Here is a 21,743-nt window from a genome sequence, read left to right on the forward strand (position 1 = left end):
AAGCTAACTAAAGAGATTGCTCATAAAAATCCTTTTCCCAAGGCGGGTTAGCGTAGATCATTTCTGAGTCTTTGTGTGGTATTCATCATGTCACGAATCAACTGACGACCCTCTTCATAACATAGCTAGGCTTTGTTGAGTAATGTGTCAACGGCTCATTTACTTGCTCCAAATTCATAGACATTGTTTATTTTTTACACGCCTCTTTGGGGCGTCTGGAGTGGACTTAATGCGATGTTTTTGTTTATGGTTTAGTTATTAATAATATTCAGTTCATGAAATTAAGTTAGATTAATTTAGGCCTTGTTAGCCCACGAGATGTAAATAATATTTTAATTTTAGCGTAAATATGATTAAAGTACTTTTGAAATGATATTTTTTTCCATATCTTTCATGTCTGAATTAATAACTAATAACAACCAAACAAACATCCAATTATGATTTCCTAATATTTTAATGAACCAACTAAATAACTTCGAGCAATATGAATGAAGTTTGAAAATTCATTAATGCGAACTTTTTCAGCGCTAAAGTTCGCCATCAGCCAAAACGTATATCAAATTAAATCTGATCAACTATCCGTGAATAATATAATTCGTTTAACAGACGATTAATTAAAACCTAGTTTTGCCCTCAACTTTGGCTGCGGAAAAATTCTCGCTTCAATACACATTGGTAATGATTGATTCCTCTGCTGTAGACTCATGTGGTCGAGTATGGATGTGCGTTTGAATTTGGTGTAGACTAAAAAGAACGATTTTTGTTAGGCAATTAATTATACTCTACGTTTTAGGATAGTTTGTTCAGGAAAGCTTATTTTATATCCTATTGGCTTTGCCAAACTTAGAACATTACCTCCCGTTGCTTATATTTATATCTCTTTCAATGTAATCCCTGCCGAACCTTAAATATTATCTAAGTACACATAATGATCAAGTTTCCAGAAAAGTTACCCAAGTGACACATCCAGCACCTTTAGTTTATTTATGCCGAGTACACACCGCTCCGAACATCGTCACTTGTCAACTCCGCTTAAAAGAAACATGAACACGCCACAACCAAGTTTACCGAACACTCTAACTTTTAAAAATAGAACATCCAAAGCCAGTTCCGAAGACTAAATTGAAGTAAGTCCCAGGCCGACGTCTAATTAAAGTCTAGAACACACACGCGATAAGTTCTAAAAAGTCTCTGCAGACTCACACTTCCTCGTGAGGATTTTTCCTTTCGCCGGGAGTATAATCCGGATTAGATCAGGATTTGCTTTCCTATTAAAACTCTCTTGGCTTTCGACCTTTAAGGCTTTTCACCGAAAGTGTTTGGGGTAATTAGTTGAGACTTATAGAAGCGGTGGGCGCGGATTCATTTCGTGTGGATTTAAGGATTAACGAGTAGGTTTTCAGGTGTTTCGCGCGATATAGGTGTGGATATAGGTGTGGTAAAATATTTATGAAGTTTTAGTAGTATTTAATGTTATTATCAGAATTAAATTATAATTTGGTTCCCACTTATAGGACACAGAAAACTTCTACCTATAGGTACGGGGACGCGAAAATTTTACTTAATAATCCAGTAGATCGAAATCGGTTTACCCAACGACAAAAACCTTCAATCTTATTATACAATATCTTTCCATGGCATCCGCCACACATTGATCTTCACACGTGAATCATAATTCACGTCGTGTTATATCGATACTCTTGGAACATGTAACGAACAGATTCTTCAAGCAAGGACAATGGGCGTTTAGCATGCGAGGCACGTTGCCTGGGTATGCGAGCATGCGATAGTGCGTCTCCACATACTTCTCTGTTCTTTTCGTAGCTCTATAAATAGGTACGGAGCTTGTTACTAACAAAAGATTTTTTTGTTAGATCAAATATTTTTGCTGTGTGAAAATCTTAACTCATAATACAGAGTGAGTCTATAATAATGTGCACATATCGAAATTTTTCGTTTTTATCGGCGACAAAATAAAAAAAAAACGATTTTTTATGGAATAAAAAAAATGTGATCCTTGCCTTTTATATTTCATTAGAATGATAATAATGGTACCTACGCAGATTATAAAGACTCCAATGAGATCTTTACCTAAAGAATTATAGAATTCTGAATTCAAAATGACATATTGAAATTAATTACAGAAGCTATCATGAATGTAGCTTCGTTTTCTCCATTGCACTTCGTAAGTGATGAAGCATACGCCTAAACGGTTTAATAGGAAACACATTAAGCGAAGGCGCCGACTGTCTGAAAAGATAAAGCGTCGGTCGATGTTGCTTAGTCACCGATTTAGAATTGCTTTGATTTATTCGCCTGCAGTTGTATTCTGAAGACGTGGTTGTGTTTCTTGCAATATGGAATATTTTAGATGAATATCCGCTTTATTGTTTTCAATTATGTTTTAGGGAGAAAATGTAGGTAATTAGAAATAATGGTAGCTGTTTAGTTTTATTACTTACAAAACGCATAGGTTCATAAATCGTCTTGGTACTCAAAACATATCTTATGTGAGCATAGGGAAGATTGAATATATTAACATATCGACCTACAATTACGGCCCTTAATTGATAAGTCGAACATTCTATATCAAACGTAATAGCTCTCTTTACCATTATTTAGTAGCGAGGACCTAAATTATAATAATTTGGGGGGAACAATAATGGCGGTCCTGTAATAGTCTAAAAGCTTAAGCGATTTCCATATCGCTAACGGACAATAATAATCAATCAAGCGATGTCTCTACGGTTGGGCGGTAGTTGTGAATCGGTGCAATTAGTCGCCATATTGCCACCCCCCCCCCCCCCCTTGCACCCCGCACGCCATGTCGTGTGACTTATGCCGTATGCGTTTGTTTAAACCAGACGAAGTTAGATCCACATAGATAAGTACTTATTAAATGTTTATGGCGACGACAGAGTTACCAAAATGTAGCGTTTTAATGTTTGGAGGTTATGAGTCGGAGAATTACTAGAAAATGCTAATTTTGTTGTGTCTGGCACTCGAAATATAACTTCCACGAATTGATATCGTAACAGTTTTTTGTTTTGAGAAATGCTGACTCATGCTACACTATGGTAAATACATAGTTGAACAGCAGCAAACTCACAAGAAAATTCAAATCCCAATATAATAAGAATTGGTAGCACAATAAAACTGGCGATCACGTGCTCAATTTACGCACGATCAGATAAAAAAGACACATGTCTACAGAATCTTTTGTCGAATCTCATTACATTTTTTAAATAACTAATAAAATCTACATATTCATTACGTAGTCAAATTTTTGATCATCTATTATCTCCGCGTCACGTTCGGAATTTTAATTTCGGATTTGGGGTGGGTTCCCCTGAAGTACCCTGAGTTGACCCGGCTACCCGATAATTGTAGATGACTCACCGACGCGAGTCACTGGGCCATAACTATAGCTACCAAGTAGTAATAAACATGGTAATAAGTTTAAGGGGTTCTGTTTCATAGGTCTTGCTTAGCTACCAAAATAATTTGGAATTTGAAAGTCATTTGTTTCAAATCATCCTGTAGGTAGATTAGGGAGTAGGTAGATCCTATCCGTCTTACCACAAAAACTTTTAAACGTCAGTTTATGCCTTGTCTAAAAAAATGTCAAATTATGACGTTGACATATGGTTCATTTTGCAGCCAAAATTTTATTAGACAAGTGTAAAACAGTCATTCTTCTTTTGGATATTTTAATAGCTTAGCTTAGGTATATTTCAAATTGGAAGTATTAACAATTTATAACGAGGTTCACAAATACTTCATTGAGACTGGTCAGTTACAATCCTATTTAGAGATGGTTACTAAAAACTCTCAAATGACTTTGGTATATAATACCGTGAATTATAACTTATCCGTAAGATATGGGTATATACTACAGACAGGCCCACCACTACTAATCGTTAGACACGGGGAGAACTATATAACCACCTGGGCTTAGGACCCCCATAGCGTTAATATTGTTTAAGATATGTTTATGGGACAGGCTTACAGGAATAACCTTATGTATATCGTAGTTAGACATTCTTGACAATGACTACTAACTATGTAATAAACGTTTTTGCCAATCTCACATATTCTGTGATTGGATTATAATCAAATATTTGTTTGACTAGGAATGCTAAGCAATATAAATCCAAGTTTATACCATCTCCGTTAAACTAACAATTAATTGCTTTGTAAATACGAATAGTTTAGCATCAGAATCACATTAATACAGCATTCGCGCTAACATTCATTTGATTGCTGAGTTATTGGCGCCCAACGTGGGACTCGGTTTTGATGTATGAGCGCTGTATCGTGACGTGTTAATTGTTATTTTTAATTTATTTACCAAAACTTACTTTTTTTGTAAATACTTTGGCTGTTTTGATGAAGACCTGCAACAAAAACAAAAGTTTGGTTAAATAAGTTCAGACAGAAATTAAGGGGGAAATAGGTATCCATCGAATCCACGAAATATTTTCCGCATTCCAAAAACTCAATTTAATTTAAAAATCAAGTTCCATTCCATGGAATCAAGAAAACAATAAATAATTCCGACTCTCTACCATGAATCGTGGAAGTTGTTTAGAAAAATCTCGATAAACTCATTTAAATTCCGAAGTAGTACGAGCCTCTCCCGTTCAATAATCGAATTTATAAGTTTTACACAAATTCAGACTTGACAAACTGCCTGACGGCTTTGGAAAGTTCTTGCTATATCTGTATACTATAAAGCCTTACATTTTCACACATGTAGCTGTCAACTATGATTCATAGTTCATGTAGCTCCTAACTTGGAATCGAGTTCGCAAGTTCATAATTCATATTAAGCTACAACTTATTTTACCCTTCACACGACTGCTTGACAAAATTGTAATTTGGAATTACGAACTCATTCCTTAGGATTTTATTTGTGGTAAGAGTAAGTGGTAAGAGGGATACATATTCTGCGAAATCTCTTTATCATTTTTTGATATGTAGAGACAATTTATTAAAAAAGAACAGGTATATGATGATGTAGGTCGTCATTAAAGATGACAGGATTCTATATGCACACAAAGATACATTACATGCGAGGGCATAAACGTAGACTCCCTAATGATTTCAGTGAAAAGCACGCAACCTTCACTTCAAATAATTTAAATCCTTTTGCTCACCGACTTCACCCTATAATCGCATTTAGTCAGGTTCAGACCAACTCAGTCGGCATAGTCGTCAAACTAGATGTTCCGGATGTCTTTTGTCAAATCGTCAGGCGTGGGGGGTCCATTTGAGCGAATGCACCCGCGGGACGCTAATGAGATTAGCGCGATGTTCAGCAGGGGTGCACTGGGGCAAATTAACGCCTCAGGCACTTTTGTACCCCGGACTGCGTAGATTTTTCTTGCCTTTGAAAGCAGCTACCGACTCAGATTTATGCTGAGGGGTCTTAATTACCGTACCGTGTTGTGACGTTGAAATTAAGGTGTTGTGACTTTTGCTTATAAATCTAATTATTTACGCTTTATTATTCAGGAGCCGTTACCACAATGCCGAAAAAATACACTCTCTGAACAATCCTATTAAAAATCACTCGCTTTGAAAAGGTAGACGAGTTTAACTTTCGCATTCGGAAAGGTTTCATCCCGAATAATTCCTTATTCCGAGCGGAGAGCATGTTTGCCGACATGACAAGATCCTACATCATTCAGTGAGTCATGGCCAGTGCCGGATGCTCAGTCGTAAAACGTACAAAAACTCTTCGGGAACTCCACTGAAAACATCCAGTTTAACTTGTAAAGAGTTTCCGTTGTACGACAGAATTATGAGCCAAGTTTACGCTTAACTGCAGAAAGATGTCTGGCGAGAAAACAAAAATATATTGTACCTTAAGTAAATTGGAAAGCAACTTTGATGGCGGCCATCTTAAAATTCGCTAGTCATTGTGAAACTTGCTGTTGTTAAAGTTTGGGCACTCTGATTAATAACGATCGATAATGTCCGCTTCAATACTTATTTCCTACAGTACATAAAATATGAATTAACTTTCAATATCATTACATCCTGTAACATTTCGATCTAGTCAAAACACACAATGCCTGTCATAATAAAAGTATTGGAAGATGAAGGCATCTGCCAATCACATACAATCACAGTGTCAGGTTTCCTGGTAAAAGGTTACTAGGAAACCTGACTGTGCATTAACTACCACAATTTATTGCTACAATAATTTTGCACAACTACTATACAAACACTAGAATAGGTATTAACACTTAAGCTTGGCGCCAATAAGAAAATGACTTTACAATTCAAGCGCAGACGCCGAACGAGTGTTGTATTTCACAACATTTTATGTTCACCTTACCTTACTATAAGTGGTTATCGAGACAGATAAGCTTTGAAGTGTTTTCGCGTAAACATTATAAGGCGTTAAGTTATTTTTAGTATGATTTCTTAAGAAATGTAAGAACATAATATATTATTGTGAATGAAATAAGCTGCTTTTAAGAAAACGTGTTTTCATTTGAATGATACACGTGTGTCTACTTAATAAGAAAGCAAAGCAAGACTTAAATAACAAAAGACTGCTGACAACCAACAAAAACTACGACAACACCTCTATTAATCTCAATAGCAGAATATTTGTCCAAAAAAACTGAGCTGTAAAGCGCTTTGCATCACAAAAAGCGCTGTAACCACCGTGCAGTAAGGGTGGCATGCACTTAGGGGTAACATCCCCTAACAAAAGACGGTCGGCAACGCATTTGTATCGATTTACGCGGAACCAGCCGTTACTACAAGGTAATAAACTGTTGAACAAAGAGGAACTTTGATAATTAGGAATAGGAAAACAAAAATACGAAAATTGCTAGTTATTTTTGTAGATTTAATTTTCCAAGTGAACATGTATCTATCTCCATAGCGTACTGCTTGCTTCAAACACTTAAAAAACAAGAATTGTAATGAAAAAGACAAAGTTATATTTATTACAGAAAAAAATGCTAACAAAACTATGGCAAGTAGTAAGACTTGCCTTGAACTTCGTATCATAAACGACTAACGCAATAAGAATATTCAATGAATATAAAATTGAAACGAAGACATTGACACTATGTGAGTATTTCGATTTATCTTTCTTGAGTGCCACATCCGTTTCTAAACATACAAAAGACTTGATTTATTGACTTTATATAGCTACAAAACAACGCAATATGTTTGTAGGAAAGTGCGTATTACTTACACTTATCAAAACAAAGAATGAATACAAGACTATTTAAGTAAAGAACCAATTACATAAAATACAAGTAACTGACAAGAATGCAATTAATGCAAAAGATAACAGTAGAAACAAAACAATCTCAACAGCCGACCCTGACTCTTATCAAGGACCTTACGGTTAATCGACACATAATACACCTAACAGGAAAACAAGAACAGTAGCTTCCGATGATAACATTAATAGTAATGATAAACCAACAACAATTGGTGAAACAAAGGCCCCGGCAGACGTACATGCACTGTAACACAATGTCACAGATTTCAATAGGACGACAGATACGATTATTCAATTGCCAAGGCCGTGTCGTATGAAGTTAATGATGGACGGTGGGCGTTCACGGTCAACTATATAAACCTGATAGACTAAATTACTGTAAGTAGTGCAGAAATGGCTTTGCTAACAGTTACTGTGTTATTCGTTGGAGCTCTAGGATGGTGCGTCGCTGCGCCGCCGACGCCCAGCGATCGTAAGTGTTTCAATATACACAACGTAGGATAAGAACAAAAGGATCGAGTACTTTTGTTGTCAAGAAACTGATTCGGTGAAATGGGAAAGGGTTAGACGCAGAAACAAATGCCTGTTTGAATGTAAAAGTGTAAATAGAAACATTCGTACCAATGCGAATCAATTTTGTTTAGACAAAGAACAAGCAATAAAATGTGATGATTAAACGATTTACAACGTACATGTTATACACCTCTGTACTATTATATCAATCTAAAATAATATACGAAGTTTGTCTGGCGCATGTGATTGGTATCATAAATTGCGTACGATATTATTATTCAGCACGCCTCATCCAAGTTTCTGCGAAGGCTCATCTCGTCTGAGGGCTGCCTGGCTTGTGATTGGATAGTCGACGCCCGACATGGGACTGACGTGACCATTCCGACATCAATTTTCACTGGAAGAAGTTCTATATAGTGGGATATTAGCCTCCAAGTTTAAAAGTTAATGAATCACTATTCAGACTTAAGACTTTAAAGTAAGCACTTAAAGTAAATGTAAATTGCTATCGTCTAGAAAGAGCACATTTTCCAAAATTCTTAGTTCTTTAACCACATGAAGCTGATACAGAATACAATGTAAATCCAAAGTTCAATGGTATAAAGGGAGCCATGCAAGGACCCGGCAAGGAGTCGGGATCGATGCTAAAACGCGTATAGTCTATAAATATCGCGGGGTTTCACGTGAAACAGAAACGCTTGCCAGAGGACTTACCTGGACATTCTTTTGAATATGTACCTACATTTATTTGATCTAGGTAAATTGATAGGTATTGAATAATGTGGGTTGATGAAAGTAAAAATATAATTTTAAGTGGACACTCGAACAACAACAGTTGTTATGACAAAACATGTACCTAATATGGTTATTTATTATTGTATTAATCTAGATTTTAATTAACATGAACGTCTCATCAAATATTATTTCTCGTACAGTAAGTAGGTACTCAAAGATGAAGTGAATAAAAAAAAAGAACGACAGCGCGTCGACAGCCTAGGCAATAGAATAGAGAAATAAGATCTAAATTGTACCAATTTAAATCTAAACAATCAGAGGTAGAAAAACGATACAATCTTCACACGCGAGTCTTCACTTTATAAATAGTAGCCTGAATTGCTTAACGGTATTCACAATGCTAGCAATTGGTAATGGCGAAGTAATGACTCAAGAATTGCTCAGTTAAATCCAATATGTGGCTATATTGTAGCTAAATTCGCATTCTACTAACATATTTTATGAAATCGTGGTAGTAATAATAATATTAAAGAGATTGTGCGCATTGTAAATACCTGAGCCAAACAGTATTTTTTATTGCAAAGCTACTTATTTTGATTCAACATGATGAGGCCAATGATTGAAAGGTGACCGTGTCAAATCATGTAAATTCGTCTACCATAAAATTGTATTGGAAGTAATTTGGTACACACCAGTACGAACCGACATCACTCACACGACATGAAACCAATAATGACCGGCCAAAACTGTAGATCATCATAGTATCAGAAATTGAACGTAATCCTTAATAAACCTTGAGTATTCAAACAACAAAACAGCAATATAGAAATAACCACACGTTTGCAATCCGTCTGCAAACAACCTTAAGTCGAAAGGACTATAAAAAACTCGATGAAAATTGTATTGAAAGAGGGTGAGGTAACCTCACCCATTGACTTCCTTATTTGCAAGCACCATAGCCTTTGATAGAGAGAAATATTTAACTCTCCCTCTATTCCTCAATGCACAAGTTCGTTATTGCGAAAAGGGTTGTTCGCCTGAGGCTGAGCTTCGTAAAAACTGTGTAGGTCTAACGCCAAATAAATTGTGCCACGGCGGACCCCACAAGCTTTACGAGCGCGGGAGGATCGCTGTCCGTAATGTGAAACTTCGCCAAAACCGGGATGCTATTCCAAAATTCATTTGAACAAAACTTAGATAGAATTACCAATGTTGTTTGCTGCTGTTTAAAAATAGTAGGCTTTTAATTAAAACTTTTAAAAATGATTGTTCTTTTTCGCTATGGTGTAGTTTCTTATAGAGAAGTTAAGTTTTTAAAATATCTTAAATAGATTCTTATTTTATATTTATGAAGTGAAGCTGAAAACTCATTTAGTTAAAGTCAAATACAGAAGTTTACACACGAAATTAATCAAAAGATTAATGATACCTGTAGAACCAATCTATCTTCTTTATCTTAGCGGCTGTTTACTTTATACTAATCTTAAAGGTTCGAGTTTTTAATCAAACAGTCACAGAGGAGTACGGAGTAATTAATGAAAATATTTCGTTCAAAAAAGTAGTCCAGCGGTAGCTAGTCCAATCCATTGCGAGGCTGATCCAGAACCAGTTTATCCACGGCACGAAGATGGCCTTATAATTGATTCAACTAATACAATTCATTTTTTACCTTAGCACCTTTAATTTATGTTTCTTTTTCATAAAGCAGCGTTGGCGCGTCCGGCCGTACATTCTTTTGTAATTATTGGGTACAAAATAAAAGATAATTTAATGGTTCACATAATAACATATTGACTTTGATGCAGTCGGGGTGCATCAGACGCAGTTGAATAGATCCGTAGATGTAATAAAGATAATTTAGATAGGTTTAAGTGATAAAGATAAGTTTTACGAACTCATTACTGTGGGTCTTAGAGCCAGGTGGACACGATAAATGTCCAAAGGTAAAGATAAGTATCTTTACTTTTATTTTGTCAAAGGTTTGTTGTGGCTATCATAATCGGGATTATACGATGCGTATGAGTTCTGTGACACTAATTGTAAGCTTATTTATACTAGTGACGTCTTGCTTATGGGAACTGGACATTTAAGTCCGATCCAAATGATAGTGAGGGCTGATTTGTTTCACCTGTTTTGAAATGAAAAAACGACTTTTTGATTGAATCACTACATTTTATATCTTGTACTTATGGGATTAAAAAAAGAGTTTTCTTTAAAAAAAAATCATTTCTCAGCTTTCGTGATCATATAAAAATTATAATGACATTTTGTTTCGCACCATAACTCTTGTGTAACAAAAAATAGTCTCTTTTAATCTTCCAATGTTCCAACTTCCAGGTAAACATTTTTTACCCGTATTCGCACCCAAATCAAAGTTAATTACAGACCAGAACCGATTTCACGTGATACAGGAACGTTTAGATCGTTATAAATGAGCTATGAATATTGGGTAGCTTTAAATATATACGTTTAGAAATATAATTAAAGTTCTACGTATCTTTTACTTTTATTTCTGTGTCAAGTTTCAATACATTTAAAAGTTATGGGTCGGTTCTGGATGGAATGACTCCAATCTGTAGAGATAGTGGTCAGTGTGATGACTATGTATTTGGTGCGTTAAATTTTAATTCATTTCCATTAATGTTTTAAGCTTTAAAAGATAACTATGAATTGATATAACGAAACTTGAAAAAACCTCTATGTAGTACCACTATTTTAAGAGCACTATGTATTGACTGCTTAATTCTGGTAAATTTCCAAGACATTTAAATTTAATTTAAAGACCACTCTTTACGAAAAAAGAAATACCTAAGTACACGAAAATAAACCATCATCTTCTGTAACTACAGCAACATGCCAACAAGTCAGTGTTCACGTTATCTCAAATTCATAAGTGAATTAGTCGAACACTAAAGTAATTAGCAATGCTAGACACCTTTCAGCCACGCGACCGCATCAAAGACATTGTGAGGTCAATGCACGAGCCCACAAATTAACTTGACATCTCTCTATTAGAACAAGGATGTATGAAGGCATGTGAAGGACCGTAGACAGTTTCCAAGAGTACCTATTTTAAAATGAGTATATTAATATTATACAGGTGAAGTGTGTTTGTTTGATCGAGTGAAGCTCCAGAAAGTCCCCAACCAATTTGAATTCTGTTTTAGTTTTGGATAGAAAGTTTATATATAGAGAAAGGCCTTAGGTGACCCTGTATCCAGATTCGCGGGTTATTGTAGTGAGACCGCTGGCTAAAGAAAATAATATATATTTTTAGTCATTATAGTAAACTAAGCAATACTGCACAGACGCTAAATTAGGAACAAAGCAAGAAGTACAATCTGACTATCTTTATACGGTAGTTCATAAACACAAAAATTCCTGACAGAAACCGATTTGAGAGTAACTTGGCAAAAAGACAGATCATATTTCTACTCAGGATAAATAACTTTGTCTTAGGAAAATATACACATTCCAGGAGGAGAAAGAAACCTCGGTAAAACACTAGTAACGAGTGAAGGAAATGCTTATTGCTTTTTATTTGTCGGTAAAGCTGAGGAATGTTCTAGGAACGGGGATAATGCTTAAATGATTACGTCCGGCACACCCAGGCTTGGCACCTCCTTGGCAGAAAGTATTTGTACTGTAACTTAAGATATCCTTTAAAATTGAGGTAGTACTTTGACTTTTTTTCTTTCTACGGTTTTGTGGGTTTACCATCTGCATCCTGAGAAATCAGCGCAACCGGATAAAATAGTTTTTTGTTCATCCTTTGTATGTTTAGTACCTGCCATAATTTGAAATGTTCATTCAATGTGATTAGGTACTTAGTCATTTGATAGCGTTGCCCCAGCTTTATATAGATAGGCAAATCTTCCTCGTGAATGATGGTGAATACCGTAGTTCAATAGTTGATCACGAACAGACATACGCGCAGGACAAGTTTGTTTTATAAAACGTAGTGATATTAGTAAGGGTCTCAAGAACGGTCATTAGTAAGTCAACCGAAGAAACTACCATCTCGAGGGATCATCTAAACAAACAACATAAAATCTAAATTATTCCACGCATCGTCTAACTTAGTTTTACAAACGTGACCCTAATCTTAGGCTTTAGGGATTGTTGCAAACTGCCTACATTATACAAATGCCTAGATTTCGGGGGTTAGGCCGAAAATTAAGTACCGCTCCAAGTGCCAGGGTAATGGAATGAATGTAATTTAATAACAAAGTTTGAGGCATTATTTTATGTTTTAGTGTGTAGAAAGGCTTGGCGAAGTCATAAGTATGAGAATATTTGAATCTTTTAGTTCGTAATTTGACTTCGAAAACTAAAAGCTGAAAACTTGTTTGTGCATTAATATGTCGCTGCAATTATTGTTGGAGTAGAATTTAATAACAACAAAAAGGTTTAAAAGTCAAATAATTAAAAACCAAACCCATTACTTTTAATAACATCACAGTTCCATAGTTTCCGACACTAATGTATTTCTAATGCGTTCACCATCAACCCTTCACGCGCTCACGTAATCCCCTGCCATAAATTTTATAAATTTTATCGTCCGGGCCCACACAACTCTTTGTTAGAGAATCGGGAACAAACAGGAATAGGTAGGATTAGGACGGTGAGCCTAATGTTTTAAGGATTTAAACGTTTCGCTGGCCAGTACACAGAAGCTTTGTTTATAATGCGAATATTGTGACGAATCATTGAACGGTTAAGTTTCGACTTTTATTCATGTATTTTACCTCTAATTTCGAATAGGATTGGTTGCAGTTGTTTTTATTTTTTTTTGACAAAGACATTTTTATACTGTGACACGAAGGCATGCAAATCTAAATAATAGGTAAGTTATTTAATTTTAAGTGTTCAGAAATGAATTGTAGTAAATTAGTTATATTCTTATTCTAGGCTATTTCACAATAACAGAATATAATAAACAAACAGAGTTAAGCATTCAGCAGCAACGAACGGCACGTAGGTATGGCACTGTTGTGGCAATATGCCGCAGATTCTCGCCACAATGTTAAATAGTATTGTTTTGTCGGGAATAAAACTTATTATTATAAGAAAAAAGTATGTATGTTTAAAAAGTATAGTATTGAAACCTTATATTTTTATAGTGTAACTAGCTTCTGCCAGCAGTTTCACCCGCATCCCGTGGGAACCTCTGCACGAACCCGGATAAAAAGTAGCCTATAGCCTTCCTCGATAAATGGGCTATCTAACACCGAAAGAATTGTTCAAATCGGACCAGTAGTTCCTGAGATTAGCGCGTTCAAACAAACAAACAAACAAACAAACTCTTCAGCTTTATAATATTAGTATAGATATAGTAAAGGATTTGGATTTTAAAGCGTGCCAACCATTTTCTGCCTACCGCAAGGCTTCTTACGTGTCTTTTTAACTTATTTAATGGGGAAAATGGGCACAATAATACATATACCTAGTAACCTATGGAGGAGACATTAAACCGTAACGTGTAATGAAATTATATCATCAAAATAGTAATAAAATTGTACCAAACATGGTTTATTTAAATCGTCACGCACACTGGGGTGCCTATAAACATTGATATTTTACGATTATTGCTGTACTTATGACCTTTGTGCTCTGGATATTACTGTCATGTAATGCTTTTTGGACGAAATATGGTTCCTTTGTTTTTAAAATACGTGGAGGCTTAGTAGAATCATATACAGGTAATATAAAATGGATGCTAAAGTATATTGTTTGGCATGTTTTTGAAATAATGTGGAACTTTGACATTAATGAAATACAAAATACTTTTTAATTAAAACTTCAAACTTTATCCCCTGACGGTACCAGTCTGCCTCATCGTCTATCAATAGATACACCTACAGAAAAACGTTTAAATTAATCAAAATGTTCAGACGGTCCCTTAGGTGTATGTTTTAATTTTGAAATCCATTTACAAATGGAAAACCCATGCCTCGGAGGCCTCACACCCCAAACTATAAAATATCCAGATGAATATTTTATTCAGAAAGTTGCGCTATTCGTCTCTATGAGGCTTTTATTGCCATCTTTGTATAGCATTATCTAAGATTTATTTGTTTCGTAACCTATAATAGTTGTTTACCGATTCCTAAACGACTATTCGATAGGTAATTCGGTAATTGGTATATCGAATTGCTTCAATTCTAATAACCATTTGATACTCACTTATTCATTGAAATGAAAGAAGGTAGCTATCATGTTTGGCTTCTTCCAGAAATGTCTAAATTGGATACTAATTTTCTATTGAAGCCTCTTCAATCAAGCATGACATCTGACGTCATCGCTTGAACAAAGACAACAAAAGGGCGCGCTTTGAAACAAATGACATCACAAGCACGCACCTGGAAAACAATTAAAATAAAATATTCCAAATTATTATCTGCTGTTGTCATATAACTCGTATAGAATTTAATCGAACATCGGACCCTGTACGTGACTCCAATGAGCATTAATTACATTTTCAGTACTTTTACAGCGACACGGTCACGTATGAAAAAGATAATATTCCTCTGATTAACGGCTGCGTTACTGATAAATTATTCTTTCAGGATTTTTGTTCTCATTTTCGCTATCGGGCTCCGGTTTATAAATTGTGAATTGTATGAAATATGTGACGGGTAATACTGAAGTTTATGGAGGCTAGGAGGAACGAGTTTTTTAGGAGTTGCAGAGAAAAATAAAATATCAGTACCTACCGGTTCCTTTTCTTTAATCATAACGTATTTTAAAACATTGGTAGTTGCCGGCATCCGGTGACTGGAAGGCATTCCCAACGTAGTCAGTAAAAGGACACACAGATGAGATACGTCTTATTTCTGACGCCTATTTGTAGAAACTAAACACTTCAGGATTCAATCGGAAGGAACATGATATGTATATCATGTTCTACCTATCTAACTACTCACAAGTCTTTAATTAAACCCACAAAACTTAGATATTGATGAAAAGTAACCCAAATATCCATAAACTTACACATAGAAAAGCTTCAGTGGGTGTACAATCCGTCAACTGTCGTATATGAAGCCGAGTGTGATGAACACCATAAAATATGGAAGTATATGGCGAAAGGACACGTGCGTCTGACAGCGCTCAAGCGTATATTGTTGTTTTTTGAATTTTGATAAATTGCTCCCTAAGGGCTTGTTAGGGATGTTTGATGCTATAAATAATATTTATTGTAGGATTTTGAGCTGATGTTCAAATCATTATTTTTAAGGGAAGGAAAAACTTTGAATTTGCAGAAGATTTTTTCCTATGAGTTTTGTTCCCTTACTATGAGTTTTGATGTATTTTTAATGTATCGTTCGAAATTATCGGACAATAAAATGAAAGCGATATTTAATTCACAGTTAAGTAATAAATTGCAAAATCATAGATACCTACAAATAAGCCTTTACAAGTTATCTATGTTCACTTTCATCTATTCCCAGATCATTATAAATTATAGAGCGAAACCTTATTTATCTGACCACCGCTCTTATTTACGATGACTTCTGTATAGATTACTAGCCATTAAACATAATGTTGGATGCTCTTTAGCTATGTTGACACTTCATACTTAGCTTATAAAACAGAATTTTAAGATCATTATTTCCACTTCTTGCTAAATCTGCTACACACACGAATAAAAAAGAATCAATGATTTTGGTACAGTCAGCAACAAAAAATCACTTAAATCTCAAATGCAAAAGCTGTGTTCAGCTACTTTTGTAATTTTGATTGTGTTAATGGACTTTTTTGCTGACCATACGCAGGTCTCCTGATACATAAAATAACAATTCTCGGTACTTCTATAAAATCAATTGAGTCGTCGACATAAAGCCCCTGAACTTTCGATACATTTTTGAAACAACATCGCCACATCTCTCGTCATTTCTCTAATATGAGTGAATGCTCTGTCACTTGGTACCTGGTACCTATATCAAGCTGGATTTCCCTGGGGAAGTGGAGGACAGAGTACTGGGATCTGATATATTGTCGAGCTGTTATTTTTGGTATTAGAAAAGGACTCGTTTTGGAAACTGAGGTCGCTTATTTTAACCTTCTACCTTGCATTACGAAACGGTTCAAGTCTAATAGTAGTGTAGTTGATAGTAGAATATCTGCTCTAGACCTTTGACATGCGTGAGATGTACAAACGTAGGTATATTTGGGGTTAGAAATAGGATTGAAGTCTGGATTTTCAACCCCTACAGTATCGATTGTATGACCCTCATCTCCGCGATGTTCAACTATCACGTTGCGATCGGAGGCAGACTTGGTAATCGAAGTACCTACAGTTGTCAATAATTAAGCAGTCTAGAGCATTGAGACCTTTTACTTTAAATCTTTATATGCATCCATATTTCTCTTGGTCACGACAATTCACGGCATACGACATCACATATGTACCGATATCGCTAATTCTTCATAAAAATGAAATCGTTTAGTGGACGTTACAGTAACTTTAGACTTCACTTTTTATGTTCTTGAACAGTATTTCTTATGTGATTATCCCAAAAAATACTGAATCAAACTCGAAGGCCTCAGTCTCTTTTAAAGATCATGTTTGTTACTGTCAGACCCGTGCCTAGGCACATAAAAAAGACGGTAGGAATTTCACGGAGTTACTAAGAAACAACACTAAAGAGACAATTGTAAGAGATTCTTAGCCGCACCGTTTTGTAATTACATACCCGTTTCAGGGTATAAAGAAGAATGAAACAGGCTTATTGTGGCGATAAAAGTTAGCGAAGAAACACAAGTAATGGACTGGCAACCTGTTACAATATGGACTTAGGTGGTCTTTAAACTAGACACTTTATTAGGTCTTAGGTCTACGTGCTGTTTAAGGGTGAAGTGAATATTTTCTTCCTGAGTAAATGAAGACCTGCGACTAAATTGTACGAAAAGTGGAATCTAGTGTACATAAAAAAGCTTTGGTAATGAAATAAATGACAAAAGCAAATGAATAATAAAGTAAATTGTCAGCGCTAGAATATTTCTAATGCTAATTATTTAGATGTCAAAATATTGCAAGTTCCTGGTTAACTAGCCTTAGCTGGACGCATCATAAAATCGGACAGCCACTGACAAATGTGTTTAATAGCAATGCTTGCAATTAATATGTGTAGCGTCAGGTCTAAGCAATGCGATTCAAGCTTTTACGATTTTGCGATTCACCATTGCCTCATTGCTCATAATATTTGCATTTAAATAATATCTCGATACTGGGATCCTTGAGAATCTTATTCGTTCACCTATTCACCTACGATAATTTATTTGTTCAGTGTTTGTGTGTTATTTAAACAAGACCTGTGATTGGAAAAAATAAAGCAGTTCAAACATAATTGACGAAACACTACGGAAAAAGTTTTGATCAACAGTAAACACGCTGAAGCTTTTGACTCGCACCACAAAACGAAAGTTAGCAAGAGGGAGCCCTGTGAATGAATCATACAATCGATCCATTTCGTCGACGATAAGCTGTTAGCACAACTTTATGAGTCAACCTAATCTTTTTGTTTAGCTCTTCATAGTTTTTTGGTTAAATAGTAGGTAAGTTTAGATCCTTGAAACTTGAAAACTAGATATTCATTAAAACCAGTTATTTAAGAAGCCTATTGTATGATAAACGGAGATACTGTAGTAGTAGGTAGGTATATTCAAAGTTTTGAATTATTTTAGCTACTCGAAGTCATTTTAAAGTCTGTCCATATTGATCATAGGTCTTTTGCAATAAGGCATTAAGTGTAGCATTAGAATGTAACTTTAGTTCACTACTTTCAAGGCTAAACCGCTGGACCGATTAGAATAAAATTTGCTTGGAGATTTAATGCGTCCAAGAGGCGGTGATCGGATAATGATGATTTTCATCCCAGAACAGACATACGGAGAAGCTTTTGAATTCCACGTACATGGCTTCTATTTAAAATTATAAAGCTGAGGAAAGCACCTAATAAACATTTAGAAGAACGGACGTACAAACCAAGATAAGGAATATAAAGTCACGTCTGGACCTTGCGTGGCGCATAATAATACTAGCAACCGTGGTGACAGGTTGAACTCGGAGCTGATCAGTATAATATACGAGAACCTGGTGTAGTACTGATTTAATAACTGAAGTTATGTGAATAGAAATATTACTTATGATAAAATATACCATGTAAGATCTTCTTTCTCAACAACAACTATTCACTCTCAAGATGTGTAATGGGACTCGCCTCTCGTGTCTAGTAAATAATTTAATTTGGATCAGTAGTTCCAAAAGGGAGCCAAGACTGTCTTATCGTATGTCATTAACCAGCAAAATAAATGCCTAAGTAGCACCTAAGATTACAAAAATAAGGACGCAATGCGACTAAAAAATTCACCAAAAACTTATACCAAGTATGATACCCATGGTTTTTACCGCTAATAATATTATTATATCCTATGTGAGCTAACACGGCGGGTATAAAAGTTTAACGTACGTATACGGCTATAATTTTCACGGAAGTCGTAAAGAGACCCCGCTCGCACCGTCCGCCATATTGAAAACATGGCGTGTTTTGGCGGGAAAGCCCGACAGCTTACAATGTCGTGTTTTCTTTAAAATTAAAGTAAGGTATATGCTCACGTTTAGTTAAAGCCTTTTTTTAACAGTAGTAAAAGACTTTTTTTATATCCCGGATTAAACACACGTAACATTTACTTAACTATGAAAAAATCACGCATGATATTTAATGGTCCAAAAACTCTAATCATAACTTCATATGTTTTGCAACTAGCCGTACAACTAAAAGCTTCATTAATTTCTATTAGGTACTGAATAATTGATATAGTGCATAATTGAATTACTATCAACGATTAATCCAATTATTCTGAAATCTAGATCAATGATTTATTACTGAATTATGCATTTAGTAGTGGTAGCGTGAATTAGTCTGTGGTCTTAAACACTAATTAAAACCAGTACAGTCAACAACCAAAACAGTTTGACGAAATAGTAAAATATTGTACCTATGTACTTACCGTATATATAGCTCAACCAAAACAGTTTGACGAAATAGTAAAATATTGTACCTACTTACCGTATATATAGCTTACCGTACCTACTTACCGTATATAAAGCGACGGAGCTGTTCCAAAAAGTACGGGTTATAATATGATATAGACCTAGGCGTAGATGCATTTTATAACACCATTATGTAAAACCCATGGTAGTTTTAATCATATATTTACACAGTTTCCCAGTATACCCCATGATAGTTATTTAAATGAGATGTTGAAATGAATAGAGTGGGGTTGACGTGCTGTATCCATATTTATACGACGTGGCCAGTCAAGCGTGATATTTATATTATTATCGTAGTTTGATACGCACTGTTATTTATAATGTAATTGGAATAAGCTACTTCAATACAAAATATTTGAGGAAATTATGAAAGCAATATGAAGTTAAAAAAATGCACAAAGTCGCTAAAGTTTTCATTTCAAAAATCCTTCCTGGGAAAGTAATGCAATAATAGAAATAATCACCTTCATACAAAAATACTAAGTGCTTATTTTCCTATAAATGTAAAACAAACGACAAAACTCCATCGACGTCATAAATTCAATATTAGCAATAACATTAAAATATTACAAGGCCCAATATAAAAAAAATTACGATAGGTACCCTCGGTCTCGCGAGTGAAATATTATAAAGTGCAATGCAATTCAGCAACCCCAAAAGTTGGGACAAGACGTTTCGTTGAGTCACGCGAAAAAAGTTTTTTGCCAACATTGTTGGAGGGCGGTATTAAGTCGACATTCAAGGGAACCTACTTGATTTGGCGGTTTTTTAAACTTTGACGCCGGTGCTTATCATGGCTGATAGGGGAATATACAACAGTATTGATGTTTACTTAGATGGTAATGAAAAAAAGGCTCTCCGAATCATAACTGTTATTTAAATAAGAGCTTTTTCGGTCATCAATAATCATGTAAGTGAGTTTTGACCAACTGATCAATAAAATGACAAAAAAATCTCAGTAGAAATCAGTATGTGTTAATGAAGTCCTTAAAAACCGATAGTATTATAATATTTTATCAATATGATCTAACGAACGGCCGACAGAACCGGTCCACTACTCGCCGCTAAAGGCATTAAGTTCGGTTAATAATGATACACATTTCTTAAAGGACAACTACTACATTTTAAATAAAGATACTATATCCAGACACAGTTAATATCAATTTGTTTCTAACAAACTACGTCTAGATTCCTATATAATTCCTATATATCATTCTTAGTAAAAGGAAAGTGGAGAGTTAAATCGCACAATTTAAATACAAAATTCTGCAATTACAAATCGTATAAAAGCATTCGATTCTATGGTTTATGTTTGTATAATGTGTCTGCTGTCTAATACTAACCGATTTCAGTGCGGGTTTACGCCGGTACGGTGACAGCTGCAACACAACGTAGAAATATGCTAATGATCAAATCGACAAATACAGTGCCGCGGTCCGTGCCGACAAATCCAACGGATTGCGCAGGGCACGCTTTTAGGACCCATGTTGTATTCACACGTTGAAACCAAACCGCTTATAAATAATTTCAAAATAAGAATTAACATTATGCCAGAGATCAGCCAAAACCTCAGATCGATATATGAGTGTGGAGTGCATGGTTCGTACTGTACTAAGGGTACGTACCGCAATAGCTACGTGCAAGGGTCCTCCCCTCTGACTCATAAAGAGGGTGGCTCTCCCTCTCACTTTTGAGGGTTTGGTCGATATTGCTCTCTTTTGTTTTCGCACTTTGAACGCAATGTGTATCGTACAAATTCGATTTCGGGATATTATGTTAACTATTGGGAAGGTCGGATGAACTGAATATTATCTTTTAGAAAGATTTCGTTTTGCATGTCTTTTCAAATGTAGCCTGGATATTGCTTCGGTTTATGCTTTTTATTTTGAAATATTTAATACGTGAAAATGTATTTAACGACATGTAAACCACTTGTGATCGCATTCAAATCCTAATTGAAAAAGACTTATAAAATGAGTAGGTATTTTTTTTTTAATATTAAATCTTCCCTGAATTGAAACGCACAGCAACTGTGTAGGGACATCAAAACATCCAGATGAGTCACCAGACCAGGTAAACAAAAAGGGTTCGCAAGATGAGACAGTTACGTCCGTCAATATACTGACTATTTACATTCGCATTTATAGTATTAAATAAGGGTAGTAAGGTGTATGTTTATGTTCA

The 21,743-nt window shown here is 35.3% G+C and overlaps 2 protein-coding genes across 2 annotated transcripts in view; one reads left to right on the forward strand and one right to left on the reverse strand.

Moving 5' to 3' along the window:
- Positions 1-21,743, reverse strand: part of LOC124630761 (protocadherin-like wing polarity protein stan) — a 171,146-nt gene that overhangs the window by 134,461 nt on the left and 14,942 nt on the right. The window contains exon 2 of the mRNA XM_047164745.1: positions 4,362-4,397. The gene's annotated coding sequence lies outside the window, so the exon portion shown is untranslated. The remainder of the gene's footprint in view (positions 1-4,361; positions 4,398-21,743) is intronic.
- Positions 7,642-21,743, forward strand: part of LOC124630759 (calcyphosin-like protein) — a 57,152-nt gene continuing 43,050 nt past the window's right edge. The window contains exon 1 of the mRNA XM_047164741.1: positions 7,642-7,727. Coding sequence (XP_047020697.1) covers positions 7,649-7,727 — 79 coding nt within the window. The 5' untranslated portion in view covers positions 7,642-7,648. The remainder of the gene's footprint in view (positions 7,728-21,743) is intronic.

This window comes from Helicoverpa zea, chromosome 5, assembly GCF_022581195.2.
Source record: "Helicoverpa zea isolate HzStark_Cry1AcR chromosome 5, ilHelZeax1.1, whole genome shotgun sequence".
Taxonomy (NCBI): Eukaryota; Metazoa; Arthropoda; class Insecta; order Lepidoptera; family Noctuidae; genus Helicoverpa; species Helicoverpa zea.